The following is a 16,900-nucleotide window of genomic DNA, read 5'->3' on the forward strand; positions in this document are numbered from 1 at the left end:
CATCCTCTGACCTTTTAATTTTTGAGACAGGGTCTCACTTAGTTATTCAGAGTCTTGCTGAGTTGAGGTTTGCCTTGAACTTGCAATCCTCCTGCCTCAGCCTTTTTTTTTTTTTTTTTTTTTTTTAATTTTTTTTTTGGGGTGCTGGGGATCGAACCCAGGGCCTTGTGCTTGCAAGGCAAGCACTCTACCGACTGAGCTATCTCCCCAGCCCCCCTGCCTCAGCCTCTTGATCACTGGAATTATGGGCATGCACCACTGCACACAGAATGACTAGACTTCTAAAAGTTTCCATCTTAGTATCTATTGGCTTAATTATTTGCTATTCTTTAATTAGAAGGTGCAAATGGTAATTTTCTCAAACTTTTTTTTTTTTAACTGATGATGGCAAGAAGTATCTAGAGGTCTCTTGAATATTCAAGTTTCAACTTATGACTTCTATTTTCCTTTCCAAATACAAAAAACAATAGTCCAACTATATCTTGTAGGTAGATGCAGGAGTTGGTTATCCTTGTTGGAGTAATGGTTCTCTTCTAACTGGAGAAGTTGTCCTCTTTAGATTAGGGACCCGGAAGTGGGAGGGTGAGTGGGATGAAACCTGAGAAAGTAAAACTCAGTTAAAACAAGACTAATTATCAGTCACCACCAACCATTGCTATGGCTCGAATTCCAGATATGGTGAGTAAAAGTTCATCTTCTAGTCTGTCTTCCTGAATTATACCTATAAAGCAAAAAAGGATAATTTGAATAAAACACCTTAAGTATTTCACCAGGTATTATAGATGCTGTGTTGTCCTTGCAATACACATTGCATTTCTTTCTCATTATGTAGCAACAGTGGTTTGGGTGGAAGAGATTCAACTATGTATTCAACTCTAGGGCTAGGCCCTGATTGACTTACATCAGTTAGAAAATCCTGCTTCTCTCCTTCATGTCAGAATGATACGGTTGGCCCACAGCATTCCCCAGGCCACATGGATTAATTCAGGGATGTCCTTGATTAGTGTGATGTTCAAGACTCAGTAGGACCATGTGGTATGCTATGTATAAAACTGGGAACTACTGAACAATTTTGCCAACTTCTGGTAGTTTCTAAAATGTTTCCTGATGAATGCTACCTCCTGGTAAACATATCTTTATACAAAACTTTCATCTTGACTGGGGGCTGGACCTAGTTTCTAACAGAATATAGCAAAGGTGATGGGATGTCCATTCTGGCATGAGTTACTAAAAGACTGTGTCTTCCATCTTGGGCATCATCTCATTTGCTCACCTTGAGGGATGACAGATATCATGTTATGAGGTATGATACAAAGAGGCCGACACTGAGGCCCCGAGTTAAACAATCTGTGAGAAACTAAATATAGCCAACAGTCACACTAGTGAGCTTGAAAGGAGTTCATCTTCTGGTTGTGGTTTCACATGATGTTGCATGCGGCAAGCCATCCATGACTCCTTGAGAACTGGCCAAAGTTTGAGCCATTAACCAGAAATATCTGGCCTTAGGAACTTACAGTTGGATACTGACTGTTCGAGAATGACTGAGTCGTGGTATTCTGCATTAGCTCACCACTCAGGTTCGAGTACAGGCACCCATAGATGGGAGTGACCCACTTAGAGCCACATGGCCTGCTTACCTCCAACCCCCATCCTGTTTTCCTCAGAGAAGCTCCTGCACATCCCCTTTGATCTGTACTGCTATAAATAAAGCAAGCACAGACTCCTTCCTTTGTTAGAGCCAGACCCTTCTGGACCGCTCAATCGGTCACACCCCTGCCTTTTGTCTTTCATATATATATATATACATATTTCTTAGCTTTTATTTCGCAGTCAGTACATCCCTCTGACAGGAACCCTTTCCCTTGCCCATGTGTGCTAGAGTTGCAGCCACAGTAGACACCTTAACTGCAACCTCATCAGAGACCTTGAAGCAGAGGTTCCAAGCTCAATAGAGCCACTAAGTTTTGGAGTGATCTGTTAAGTAGCAAAAGATAATATACCACCATAACAAAAGCTAGTTAGAGTTGAATTCCCCCCTCCCCCAGTTATTTGTAACTGAAAGCATATTAATGTACACTAGCAGTAATCTTGAAGTTCCTCAATATTAAAATCTTTAGACTCAAATTTACCATGGTTTATAAAGTCCACAGAAAAAGAAAAAAGCTATCCACCTACTCACATGCATCTCCATTTCTCATATGGAAAACTATGTAAAAAGGCCTCATTCATTCATGATCCTTTATAATAATAGTGCAAAGTCTGTGCCAAGATTAACCTTCGATTACTTTTGCAAATGAACAATGTAAATGAATCACACAGGAATTAAGTCCATTGAAGTCCACTGTTGAAAGTTCTTAAAACCACTTTAACACCATCTGTTTACATATAAGTTTAAATTATGCTAATTAAAATAATTCTTAATTGGTATCCATTAATCAAAGTGAGTCTAGAAGAACTTCAATAGCCTTAGGGTTTAATGAATCATGATGATTTGGACTAACATTCACTGTATAACAAAACATTCTAACCTCTTCATTCTTTAAAGGCCTTGGAATGCTATCTTTATATAAACCAATCTGAGCTCACTCCCTAAATAAAAGCTTTTGCTTTACAGGGTCTTCAGGGTAGCAGGATTACTTGAAAAGGCCACTGGAGGCAGTTACAATGCTATTTCCTTATATTCTCTTCACTAGCAGGTTCAATGAAGGGATGCTGGTCTTCCCCCCACTTCTTCTTTTGAAGTATGGGTTTTTGAAGAAGTATACTTCTTTTGAAGTATCAAACCCAGGGTTTTATGCTTCCTAAGCAAACACTTTACCACTAAGTTGCACCCCTATCCCCTGTTCTTTTTTACCTAAAATGCCTCTCTTAAATATCCTTAAAATATTTTCCTGAAGATTGTTTTATAAAATTCAAATAATAAAAATATTAAAATATCCCAGCAGCTCAGGAGGCTGAGGTAGGAGTATTGTGAGTTAAAAGCCAGCCTCAACAATGGGGAGGTGCCAAGCAACTCAGTGAGACTCTGTATCTAAATAAAATAGAAAACAGGGATGTGGTTCAGTGGTCAAGTGCCCCTGAGTTCAATCCTCACTACCCGTCTCCCCAAATATATAAAAATATTATTAAGTGTGCTTCAGGGAAAGAGGCAGGATTGGATGCAGAGGTGAGAGGGGAATTTTTTTTATTATTATGCAACTCTATATTGCTTAATTTTTATTTCATAATGCATTTTTTATTGCTTTTATAAAAATTATAATTTAGTATGAATTCTTTCAACTGTAACATTAAATCTATATCTGAGCACTTGGAAGCATGAGAAGAAAGAAGGGAGGAAGAGATATGGAGTTAGGGGATATTCTGATGGGCAATTCTGAAAGAGGTGGGGACTTAGGAAAGGAAAGAGCTATCTATTTGGGAGCAGGATTAAGATTCAGCAAAACCAGACATGTAAATTTGATTACTTATCTGCACATGAGATGACCAAAGTACTAGCTGGGTAGGGGGTGATTTCATTCAAAGGGTAGCAGGATGAGGATGTTCACAATCGATCCCTGCAGTAGCTGGTTGGAGTAAATTGCTATTTCCGGGGAAGGAATTTATCAGATGGGACATGTGGGATGGCCTGGGCTCTAGTAGTTGATAATGGAGTTTCCTGGAATGTAAGAAACAGAACTGCTGTGGCCCATAAAGCAGAAATGGCAATAGGATGGGGCACAAAGTAAGAAAACTATATAGAAGTGACTGATGCAGCTGAGAACTAAGACATTACCATGTCCTTTAGCAAGTTGAGGGCATCCTGAGGTCTTCACTTCATTTTTAAAATTTCCAAAATGGGGTTAGAGGTGTAGCTCAGTGGTAGAACACTTGCCTACCATATGTGAGGCCTTGGATTCCATCCCCAGCATCATAAAAAAAATAAATAAAAAATTTCCAATATAAAGAGAATCCATATAGGCAACAATTGAAAAAAAAAAAAAGTAAAATACAACTTACCACTCTGATTAACAGCTGGTTCTAAATATGACTGTTAAATTTTCAAGGTCTTCATTCTTTAAATGTAATTCTTCAAGCAGGGTGGCTATGAACTGTGTAAACACCACATTTTTTGGAGAATGCTTCTGAATGCCAAGAATTGGGGTCAATCTGAAACAACCAAAAATACTAAATGTACATGTATGAAATGAGAGGGAGGATTTTGAGAGGATAATGAGAGAGAGGATTTTGAGAGGATAATGAGGTCACTTTGATGTAATAACATTCCCAGAGAGAGGAAAGATCAAATATTGTTAACTACAGAAAGAAGTGTAAAAGCCTGAATCTACTAATGTTAACTTGTTCTTCATAATCAAGCAAAAACTACTAAAATTCTGTTTAGGAAAGAAAATGGATTCCTTCCATTTGGGGAATGGATCCCCAAGAGTTTAGAGTTGGGTACAGCTTTAAAAAGTTTATAGTGGATTATACCACCTGAAGAAAGGATAATAAACAATGAACAAGATTACCTTTTGGATGAAACCTGAACATTTTAACTTTTAAAACATGAAATGGGTTAGGTCCCACAAGGCATTTAATATCAACTTCATATGGAACAATATACTTTTTTCTCTAACCATCTCTGCTAAATACCCCTAAAGATTGACTGTATATAATGGAATCTTTGAATTAATTTTCACTGATTATGATCAGTAATCAAGATTTTTTTTAAAACAAGCAATATAGGAGATTCAAAATTGTTTAATAGAGATACCAGTTCTTACCCCCTCCTCCACAAAGTACCAAAGTAACAGGTGTATACATACATTTTGAGGTGAGTGACCATGAGAGAACACTAGAAATCAGCAAGAGGTTGGAAGACTGAGAAACCTGAGACAACCACAAACTAAGAGAAACAAAATACCCTGGTATCTTCATAGCTGGGGGAGAGGGAATCACTCTTTTGTAGAGATAAGAGTAAAAAAGGGACTTTCAGCAAACTGTTTCATTGTGGATGCTGGCAATCCTATGTACTGGAAAGTTTACAATCCTCTTAGGCTGGCAGTCCACTTAGGTAAGTAACCTGAAATCTGCATAGTAGCCTTGTTTTAGAAAAGGATCTCACCTCATCTCCCAGTGATGTCACAAGACACTGTAGCCAGGAGCCATCTTGATAAAGTATACCACTGTCTGAGTCTGAACTACTGTAGGGGTTAGAAACCTCTGCACATTCCCATCCCTGGGTGCACTGTTTGTAGTGTGAGGAGAAGGCAGTAGCCTTGTGAACGCAATGTGCTCCAGCAGAGTGACTGTGACCTAAGCCTGCTGGGTGCCCTGTACTATAGGGGATGGGTGTTGCAACGTAGAGAATGGAGGGTGCTGCCTTTGGGAAGCAGATCAAAGTACTTGCCCTCTGAGACCAAGGGTGGGGTCAGGTGCATGTGGAGTTGGTGCCCACTTTGTTCCTGCTGCTGCTCCCCACTGTTATCAGACTTGGATGCCTGTTACTGACAGGATGGGACGAGGACCTGAGTTTTCCACTTCTACTCTCCCCACAAGGCATGCTACTGCCCTACTGCCAAAGCATGCAAGGCTAAAGGGGTGCCTGAGAGGAATTTTGGCTGGTTTCATTCATGGTCCTGCTTCCGGGTGGATGCTGCCACTACAGTGGCAGAGCAGAACACCATGCTCCTGCTGCCACACCTCCTAAGTAGTTCTTGCCAGTGCCCTGCCATCACCTGATCTAACTATGCACTGTTGTCAGGTCTGGGTGTAAGTGCCACAGAGGGGGCACTGTAGTTCTCACCACTGAGAGGCAGCATCTGGACCTGCATCATATTAGTTGGAGGACAAGTGCTTTAGACCCCTCACAACTGCTGGGGCCACTGTGCCAGAGGCCCTTGCTAGCAGGAGACTGGTATCAGCAGTGCCTGAGGAAACCTCCATCACCTGATAGGGGCCACCATTCCCACTGTAGGAGTAGCCGCACAGCACTCCACACCCACTGCTGCCTGCACACCTGCCTGAATGGCTGACCTATCTCATCTGCATGGCCAAAGAGACAATGGATCGCTCTGACTCTGCCACAGTATACTTTGTGCCCAAAGTCATCAATCATAGTCAACTAAGTTATAGGGACACCATGTTATGGTGCCCAGATAGAATGAAAGACAAATTAAGACACATCTTCCAAAAAAAAAAAAAGCCCCTAAGAAGACTACCTCACAAAATGGGCAGAGATGTCTGATGTACCCACAAATATCAACCCAGGGGTGTAAGTAACAGGAAAAAACAAGGTAATGTGACATTATCCAAAGAACCTAACTCTCTAGCAACAGGTTCAAGAAATTAAAATGGATAAAATGCCTGATAAAAATTTAAAAGAGATTGGTGGAAGGTGGTGGAATAGAGGAGGCCACTTTCTTGGCTGCTCCATGGCATGAAACCAAGAAAGCAGACAGGGAACTTCTCAGTAAGGTGGGTTGGAAAAAAAAAAGGGACTTGACTGGGAATTAATACTGGACATTCAAAGCAGATCGGGGACTCAGGAGGTTGGATATAATAAAATGAGGAAATCCTGTGTGCCATCACTGTGACCTCTGTTTCTGTTGCCACTGGAGCCATGCAGAGGGAGGTCCCCCTGCAAACAAAGTGGAGGGATAAGGGAATTAAAGGAACCCGCATTTTTAGGAGGCCTCTCGTATGTCTAAGTAGTGAAAAGATCAAAGATCAAAGACATTACTGGACTAAAGTTGTACTGAATAACATCTTTGTGAGGGAAGGAAGCCACATCTTTCCCAGCTGCCAGGGGAGGACAGAAGGAGTCACTTTGTAGCTGTGCTACATAGGCCAGTAGCTGTGGGAGCTGACTGCTAGCAAACCCAAACTGGGCCTGAAATATAGTTGTGGCAAATCCACACTGCATGACAGTGAGAGTGCCTAAGTGACCAGGAAAAAAATCAGACATGGAGAGGGGCTTACACAGGGGAATACTGGTCATGAGAACCCACCCGGCTCCTTCCACTTCTAGAGTCTGGCAGCTCACAGGACCAGCTGGGAGGGATGTGCCTGGCTGGGAATTCAAGAGGGTAGGGATGGGAGTGACTGAGTTTGGGGACCAGGAAACGCAGGGTCTGTGGGTGATGGAGGGGACAAAAGATTGGTTCTTCCCTGCACAAGGGAAATCTAAGGAAGATTTCTGGGGTGTAGCCTTCCAGTGTGGATAGCAATTGCTGGGCCCTGGAAGTTCCCTGATTTAAAATCTTTAGACCAATGGCCATTCAATGAAGAATGTGGAGCCTACCTAGGCCTAAACCCTGCTTCCAGGAGCTCTGCCTACAGGCTCTCCTCTCACATAAAACTCCGAGTGACACCACCTTGAGGGTGGAACAGACATCACACTCCAGTCCACCCCACTTAACACTACTGAGAAGGGAAGCCAAGAATTCTCTGAAATCCAATGGAAATAATTCTTAAACTTTTCATCAGGAACTATTCATTTTTTTCTGTTTAATTGTGAGCTGAATGGTTCATGGACACTTACACATATTTGTCTCTTCTCATTTCTAACATATTTTGAAGGTGGTTATTTTTCATGGCTCAGTCTTTAGGGTTAGGATGTTTGATTATTATATTTTGGTTTTGTTTTGTATTCCTATATTATTTTAAAATTTTAAAAAAATTATTTTATACACATTTTTCCTCTCATCCATTTCCCTTGATTCTTTCTTTTCTTCGGTTAATAAACTCTATTTTTCTTTCACTCTTCCTTTAGTTTTTTACTTCTACTTTCTCTCCTCCTCCCTCATAATCATCACATCCTACATCTCTTCTGTTCTCTCACTGTTCACCATTCAAAATTTGTAAACCCTTTTGGAAACTTACTGTATTTACTCTTGGCGATAACTGGTAACATTATTTCTGTTTACTGTGAAAACACTATAGTTGTCATAGTAGGAAATATTTGTTTTAATGCTGTATATTGTTTGCATTGGTGGTTATTATTTGTCTCTCCCAAAACTGTGAGATACTCGAAACCTTCAGGGACACTGTAAGTCACAGAGTAGAAATTCTGTTACCTCAGATCCATGCTGTTAGATGGATAGACACACAAACAATATGAAAAAGGAAGGGAAAAAACCACCACAAATGAACCAAAATATTTGAATAACAGAATCCATCAACACACCACAGTAGAAGAAATGTCAGAAAAGGAGTTTAGAAAATTCACAGTTAAACTGATCTGCAAGGTAAGGATGGTGAAATCAGATAGAAAACACAGGAAGTGAAAGATCAATATAGAGACAGATATTCTAAAAAGAAAAATCAAGTTGAAATCCTTGAAATGAAGGCATAAATAAACCAAATTAAAAGTTCAATGGGAAGCATTACCAGAAGATTAGACCTCATGGAAGACAGTTTCAGGCAATGAAGACAAAATGTATAATCTTGTAAATAAAGTTGACCATGGAGAAAAGATGTTAAGAGACCATGAAGAGAACTTCCAAGAAATATGGGCTAACATGAAAAGACCAAATATAAGATTTACTGGGATAGATGAAGGCTCAGAGAAATAAACCAAAAGAATGCACAAACTTTTCAATGAAATAATATCAGAAAATTTCCTGAAACCTTAAGAATGAAATGAAAAATCAGATACTGGAGGTTTCTAGGACCCCAAATGTACAAAATTATAATAAACCTACACCATGGCACATTATTCCTAACATACAGATTAAGGACAAAATTTTAAAGGCTGCTAGAAAAAAATGATATGTCACATTTAGAGGTAAACCAATCTAAATCTCAGCTGATTTCCTCAACCCAGACCTTAAAAGCTAGGTCTTGGAATAATATATACCCAAGCTCTGAAAGAAAATGGATGCCAATGAAGAAAAACTAAGTTTCAGAATTGACAATGAAATAAAAACCTTCCATGGTAAACAAAAGTTAAAAGAACTCATGACTAGAAAGCCTACACTACACAACATATTTAATAAAATATTTAATGAAGAAGAAATGAAAAATAAAAATTGAAAATCATCAAAGGGAGGACATACACTAGAAGAATAGTCAATCAAAGAAGAAACTAATTCAAATTAAAAATCAGAAGTAAATCACAATGACAGGAAATAAAAATCATTTCTCAATAACACTGAATGTAAGGGGACTAAACTCACCGATCAAAAGACAGAGACCGGCAGACTGGATTAAAAAACAAGACCCAACAATATGCTGTCTCTAAGAGACACACCTCACAGGCAAAGAGGTTCACAGACAGAAGGTAAAAGGATGGGAAAAAACATTCACATGGATCTTGTAAAGAGGCAGGGGTTTCTATCCTCATGTCATAGAAAGCAGACTTCAAGACAAAGTTAATCAGAAGGGACAAAGAAGGTCATTTCATACTCCTTAAGGGAATTATATATCAATATGATGTAACAGTCATAAATACTTATGCCCCCAACAACGGAGCATCTACATACATCAAAGAAACTCTTCTCGATTTCAAGAATCAAATAGAACATAACACAGTAACACTGTGTAATTTTAACATGCCTCTCTCATCACTGGATAGATCTTCCAAGCAAAAACTAAATAAAGAAGCTATAGAATTAAAAAAAGTAATTAAAAATTTAGACAACAGACATAAATAGAATATTTCATACATCAATGACTGAATACATTTCTTTCTCAGCAGCATATGGATCATTTTATAAAATACAGCATATCTTAGGCCACAAAGTAATTCTTACCAAACACAAAAAAATAGAGATAATACCTTGCATTCGATCAGATCAAAATAGAATTAAATTAGAAATCAAGATGAAATAAAAAATAGAAGCTATTCTAACACCTGTAGACTAAAAAATACACTACAGGAAGACCAATGGGTAGCAGAAGAAATCAGGGGTGAAATAAAAAAATATATAGAGGTAAATGAAAATAGCAACACAACATACCAAAATCTCTGGGATGCTATGAAGGTGGTTCTCTAAGAGGAAAGTTCATTCACTGCACTGAGCTCATTCATTAAAAGAATAGAAAATCACCAAATAAATAACCTAACTTACATGTCAAGGCCCTAGAAAAAGAATAACAAATCAACATCCAAAGTAGAAGAAAGAAAATAATTAAAATAAGAGACAAAATAATTAAATTGGAATAAAAAAATTAACCAAAAAAATCAATGAGGAGTATGAAGGACACAGAAAATTTAAACACATCAATTTCAAGCACTGAAAGTGAAGATGCCATCATAAGTCTACCAACAAAGAAAAGCCAAGGACAAGATGGATTCTCAGCCGAGTTCTCCCAGGCCTTTAAAGAACTAACATCAATCCTCCTCAAATTATTCTATGAAATAGAAAAGGAGGGGCCCTTCCAAACTCATTTTGGGAAAATAGTATCACCCTGATATAAAAACCAGACAAGACACATAAAGGAAAGAAAACTTCAAACCAATATCCCTCATGAAGATAGACGCAAAAATTCTTAATAAGATACTAGCAAATCACATAAAAAAACATACTAAAAGGAGTGTACCATGATCAAGTGGGATTCATCTCAGGGATGCAAGGTTGGTTCAACATATGGAAATCAATAAATGTAATTCACTGCATCGATAGACTTAAAGACAAGAATCACATGATTATCTCAATAGAGCAAAAAAGCATCTGGCAAAATACAGCATCCATTCATGTTCAAAACACTAGAAAAACCAGGGATAGTCGGGACATACCTCAACATTGTAGAAATTACATACATTAAACCTAAGGCCAACATCATTTTAAATGGAGAAAAACTGAAAAGCATTCACTCCCCTGCTCCCTCCCCCCCCAAAAAAAGGAACAAGACAGAGATGTCCTCTTTCACCAATTCTATTCAGTACAGTCCTTGAAACTCTAGCTAGAGCAATCAGGCAAAATAAAAAAAGGGATGGGAATAGGAAAGAAGAGCTCAAACTATCCCCATTTGCTGATGACATGATCTTATATTTAGAGTTCTGAAAAAACTCTACCAGAGAACTAGAACTCATAAACAAATTCAGCAAAGTAGCAGGATATAAAATCAACACCCATAAATCAGTTGTGTTCCTGTATACCAAAGATGAATCAGCTGAAAGAGAAATTAGGAAAACTATTCCATTCACAATAGCTTAAAAAAAAAAAATTTGGTAGTCAATCTAACAAAAGAGTTGAAAGACTCTACAATGAAAACCTCAGAATGCTAAAGGAAGAAATTGAAGAATACCTTAGAAGATGGAACGATCTCCTATGTTCTTGGATAGACAGAATTAATATTGTCAAAATGGGGGGCTGGGGATATAGCTCAGTTGGTAGAGTGCTTGCCTTGCAAGTACAAGGCCCTGAGTTCAATCCCCAGCACTGCAAAAAAAATAAATAAAATAAAATAAAAAAAAATATTGTCAAAATGGCCACATTATCAAGAGTGCTATACAGATTTAATGTAGTCCTATTAAAATCCCAATGATGTTCTTCATAGAAATAGAAAGAGCAGTCATGTATTCATTTGGAAAAACAAGGGGCACAGAATAGCCAAAAAAATCCTTAAAAAAGCAAAGCAAGAGGCATTATAATACCAGACCTTAAATTATACAACAGAGCTATAGTAACAAAAACAATACAGTGTTGGCACCAAAAACAGACGTGAAGACCAGTGAAATTTAACAGAAGACATAGAGACAAACCTACACAAGAACCGTTATCTCATCCTACACAAAGGTGCCATAAACATACTTTGGAGAAAAGAGAGCCTCTTCAACAAATGATGCTGGGTAAACTGGAAATCCATATGTAGCAGAATGAAATTTAACCCTTATCTCTCACCCTGCACAAAACTCAACTCGAAGTGAATCAAGGACCTAGGCATTAGACCAGAGACCCTGTGCCTACTAGAAGAAAACATAGGTCCAAATCTCCATCATGTTGGTTTAGGAACCAACTTTCTCAACAAGACACCTAAAGTGCAAGAAGTAAAATCAGGAATCAATAAATTGGATGGTATCAAACTAAAAAGCTTCATCACAGCAAAGCAAACAATCAAGGGCATGAAGAGAGAGCCTACAGAATGGGAGAAAATCTTTGCCACCTGTACCTCAGATAGAACATCAATCTCCAGGATATATAAATAAATCAAAAATTAACACCATAAAAACAAATAATCTAATCAATAAATGGGCAAAAGAACTGAACACTTCACAGAAGACATATCAATAGTCAAGAAATATATGAAAAAATGTTCAACATCTCTAGCAATTAGAGAAATACAAATTAATGTTGCACTGACATTTCATCTCACTCCAGTCAGAATGGCAACAATCAAGAATACAAGTAACGATAAATGTTGGCAAGGATGTGGGGAACAAGGTACACTCACATTGCTAGTGGGACTTCAAATTGGTGCAACTACTCTAGAAAGTAATAAGGAAATTCCTCAAGAAACTAGAAATGGAACCACCATTTGACCAAGTTATACCACTTCTAGTATATATCCGAAGAAGTTAAAATTAGCATAATACAAAGATGCAGTATCAATGTTTATAGCAGCTCAATTAATATCCAAACGATGGAACTAACCTAGGTGCCCCTCAACAGATAAATGGAAAAAGAAAATGGAAAATGGTATAGCAGTAAGTGCCTACATCAATAAAACAAAAACAAAAAACAAAAAACAAAAAAACACAAAAAAATTTCAAATAAACAACCTAATGCTACATCTTAAGGACTTAGAAAAGCAAAACAAACCAACCAAAAATTGGAAGGAAGAAAGAAATAACAAAGATCAGAGCAGACATGAGACTAAAAAATAATACAACAGATCAGTGGACATAAAGAGTTGGTTCTCTGAAAAGATAAAATTGACAAAATACAACTAACAAACCTTTAGCTAGATTAGTCAAGGGGGAATAAAACTCAAATAAAAAAATTAGTGAGATATATCGACTACTCTTTGAGTGCAGATTGCTCACTGGCGCCTATCATTCACCATTTGCCTGCCTCTTGCCTGCCCACTGCCTGCCTTTCACCTACCCATCACCCACTGCCAGAGGTTCACCTGCTGATCGTCTGACAGCAGCCAACAGACTGAAGACTGCCAGCAGAGCACCAGCTGAATGCTGTTGCCTGAAAGTCCAGTGTCATAGTACCGGCAGGTTGGGATACACGTGGCTGCCGCCATTTTGAGACAAGACCCAGGACCTGTAGGACCCCTGGTCAGACTGACCAAGCACCATCTCCAGGACCCCTCAGTCCAACTGACCACTCCCTGCCTCTGGGACCCCCAGACTGATCAAGTGATACCTGCCGCCAGGACCTCCAGCTGACCACAGCCACATCCCGAGCTACAGCTCCCCATTTGCCAACATATTTGGAACCCAGAGTGGCCATCTTGGATTATCCTGGAAGCGGTAGCTCCCATCTTTAGGTGGGGCAAATCTCATCCTGATTTGCTAGAGACTGGAAGCTCATTGTCAAGTACCTCTCATACATCAGGCTACAGAAGACTGGGAGATTTGATACCATATGACTATTACAGTATAGATTATTTTTTTGCGGTACTGGGGATCGAACTCAGGGCCTTGTGATTGCGAGGCAAGCACTCTACCAGCTGAGCTATCTCCCCAGTCCTGAAAATTTTAAAGTTTTTATTTCTTTACTTTTCTCGCTCTATTTTCCTTTTGTTTACCTGTTTCGTGAGTCTCTTTCTCCCTTTTCTCATGCTAACAACCAACTTCTTTTGATTACACTTTCACTCATTCTACAATCTAGAACTTCTATATACTCTTTTCTTATCCCATTAACAGCTACATCTTACACCCCTCCCCATCCTCTTTGTCCTCCATTAGAAACTACAGACTTTATTGCAAATCTATTTGTTATACTGTAGATAATACCTGAACTCATTCTGTTTATTATGACAATATTGTTGCTTTCCACGGGGCGATCCAAGATGGCGGACTAGAGAGTGACTGCATCTCCAGTCGCTCTAGAACCCAGGATTTAAGAAGGGGAGGCATTGAGAGACTCGGACTAAAATAGAGCCACGGGGTAAGTCTCCCCCACCGGGTGAAGCTCGGCCTGGGTGGCAGGCCCAGATAGGGGCAGCTTATCAGAGCAGGGCAGGGCAGCTAGAGTCTTCCCCACGTAGCCCTGCTCACTTGGGTGGTGGGCTCCTACCACATGGCCAGCTTCTTGGAGCAGGCCACCCAGTGAGAGCCTTTCTGCACAGAACCAGCTCCAAGTCCTGCCAGAGGCGAGCTCCAGCCCGCAGGCAGCTTCAGGGACCAGGACAGGGCAGCCAGGGACTTCCCCAAGCAGCCCGGCTCCCTCTGGCAGGAGGCACCTTTCAAGGCTAGCTTCTCGGAGCAGACCGCCCAGTGAGAGCCTTTCCGCACAGAACCAGCTCCAAGCCCTGGAACCACTAACGGGCTAGGGGCAGCTTTCTTTGAAAGCACTGCATTATCAAGTTCCTCCAAGACTTCAGGCTACTGAAGGCTGGGAGGTGATACAATGGAAATCTACAGGGACACTATAAGCCAATAGAGGAAATCTGCAATATCTCAGAGTCCCACTGACATCTGACCAATATGAGAAAACAAGGGAAGAAAATGTCCCAAACAAACCTAGATACTATATCAATAAAACCCAATGACAGCACAGCAGAAGAAATGTCAGAAAGGGAGTTCAGAATGTACATAATTAAAACAATCAGAGAAGCAAACGAGGAGATGAAAGAGCAAATGCAGGCATTGAAGGAGGAGATGAAAGAGCAAATGTAGGCATTAAATGATCGCACCAATCAACAGTTAAAACAGCAAATACGGGAAGCAAGAGATCATTTCAATAAAGAGTTAGAGATACTGAAAAAAAAAAAACAAACAAGCAGTAATCCTTGAAATGAAGGAAACAATAAACCAAGTTAAAAACTCCATAGAAAGCATAACCAATAGGATAGAACACCTGGAAGACAGAACCTCAGACATTGAAGACAAAATATTTAATCTTGAAAACAAAGTTGACCAAACAGAGAAGATAGTAAGAAATCATGACAAGAATTATGGGATATCATGAAAAGGCCAAATTTAAGAATTATTTGGATTGAGGAAGGCTTAGAGAAACAAACCAAAGGAATGAACAATCTATTCAATGTAATAATATCAGAAAATTTCCCAAATCTGAAGAATAAAATGGAAAAACAAGTACAAGAGGCTTATAGGACTCCAAATATACAAAATTACAACAGACCCACACCAAGGCACATTATTATGAAAATACCGAACATACAAAATAAAGACAGAATTTTAAAGGCCACGAGAGAAAAGAATCAAATTACATTCAGGGGGAAACCAATAAGAATATCAGCAGATTTTTCAATCCAGACCCTAAAAGCTAGAAGGGCCTGGAACAACATTTACCAAGCCCTGAAAGAAAACGGATGCCAACCAAGAATCTTATACCCAGCAAAACTTACTTTCAGATTTAACGATGAAATAAGATCCTTCCATGAAAAACAAAAGCTAAAGGAATTTACAAAAAGAAAGCTGGCATTACAGAACATTCTCAGCAAAATATTCCATGAGGAATAGATGAAAAACAACGATGCAAATCAACAACGGGAGGAACTAGCCTAAAGGAATAGCCAAATAAAGGAGAAACCAAATCATATCAAAAACAAATATGAGTCAAATGACTGGGAATACAAATCATATCACAATAATAACCCTGAATGTTAATGGCCTGAACTCATCAAAAGACATAGACTGCCTTTACGCCACGTACAGAGTAACAACATGTATCCCATTTGTTTACAATAAAAGAAAAAAAAAACCAAAAACCAAAAAACAACAACAACAACAACAACAACAACAAAACAACAAAAAAGACATAGACTGGCAGATTGGATTAAAAGAAAGATCCAACAATATGCTGCCTGCAAGAGACTCACCTCATAGAAAGAGATACCCATAGACTAAAGGTGAAAGGATGGGAAAAAATATACCATGCACACGGACACAGCAAAAAAGCTGGAGTATCCATCCTCATTCAAGCCAAAACTAGTCAGAAGGGATAAAGAAGGACATTGCATACTGCTTAAGGGAAACATAAATCAGCAAGATATAACAATCATAAATATCTATGCCCCAAACAGTGGCTCATCCATGTACGTCAAACAAATCCTTCTCAATTCCAGATATCAAATAGACCACAACATAATAATACTAGGTGATTTTAACACACCTCTCTCACCACTGGATAGATCTTCCAAACAAAAACTGAATAAAGAAACCATAGATCTCAATAACACAATCAACAATTTAGACTTAATGGACATATATAGAATATACCATCCAACAAAGAATGAATACACTTTCTTCTCAGCAGCACATGGCTCCTTCTCTAAAATAGACCATATTTTATGCCACAAAGCTACTGTTAGCAAATACAAGAAGATAGAGATACTACCTTGTACTCTATCAGATCATAATGAATTGAAATTAGAAATAAATGACAGAATAAAAACAGAAACTTCTCCAATACCTGGAGATTAAATAATACACTATTATATGATGAATGGATAACAGAAGACATCAGGAGGGAAATTAAAAATTTCTTAGAAGTAAACGAGAACAAAGACACATCATATCAAAATCTCTGGGACACTATGAAAGCAGTACTTAGAGGAAGATTTATTTCATGGGGCGCATTCAACAAAAGAAGTAGAAATCAACAATAAATGACTTAACACTACAGCTCAAAGCTGTAGAAAAAGAAGAGCAGACCAATACCAAAAGTAGTAGAAGACAGGAAATAGTTAAAATCAGAGCCGAAATCAACGAAATTGAAATAAATAGTTGGTTCTTTGAAAAAATAAACAAAATTGATACACCCTTAGCCACACTAAC

At 38.8% G+C, this 16,900-nt stretch overlaps 1 protein-coding gene across 6 annotated transcripts in view; it reads right to left on the reverse strand.

Moving 5' to 3' along the window:
• Positions 1 to 289: 289 nt before the first annotated feature.
• The window catches only part of Rpap2 (RNA polymerase II associated protein 2), a 119,350-nt gene continuing 102,739 nt past the window's right edge, over positions 290 to 16,900 (reverse strand). For 3 of the 6 annotated variants that reach the window (XM_047518461.1, XM_047518490.1, XM_047518482.1), the window contains 2 exons: positions 3,997 to 4,146; positions 290 to 721 (listed from right to left, as the gene is read on the reverse strand). In XM_047518461.1, the coding sequence (XP_047374417.1) occupies positions 4,005 to 4,146 (142 nt within the window). In that variant the 3' untranslated portion in view covers positions 290 to 721; positions 3,997 to 4,004. Of the gene's footprint in view, positions 722 to 3,022; positions 3,656 to 3,772; positions 3,888 to 3,996; positions 4,147 to 16,900 lie in introns of those variants that run through there. The other 3 variants (XR_007104013.1, XM_047518474.1, XM_047518467.1) reach the window with 3 other exon arrangements.

The sequence above is a fragment of the Sciurus carolinensis genome, chromosome 1 (genome assembly GCF_902686445.1).
Source record: "Sciurus carolinensis chromosome 1, mSciCar1.2, whole genome shotgun sequence".
Lineage (NCBI taxonomy): Eukaryota > Metazoa > Chordata > Mammalia > Rodentia > Sciuridae > Sciurus > Sciurus carolinensis.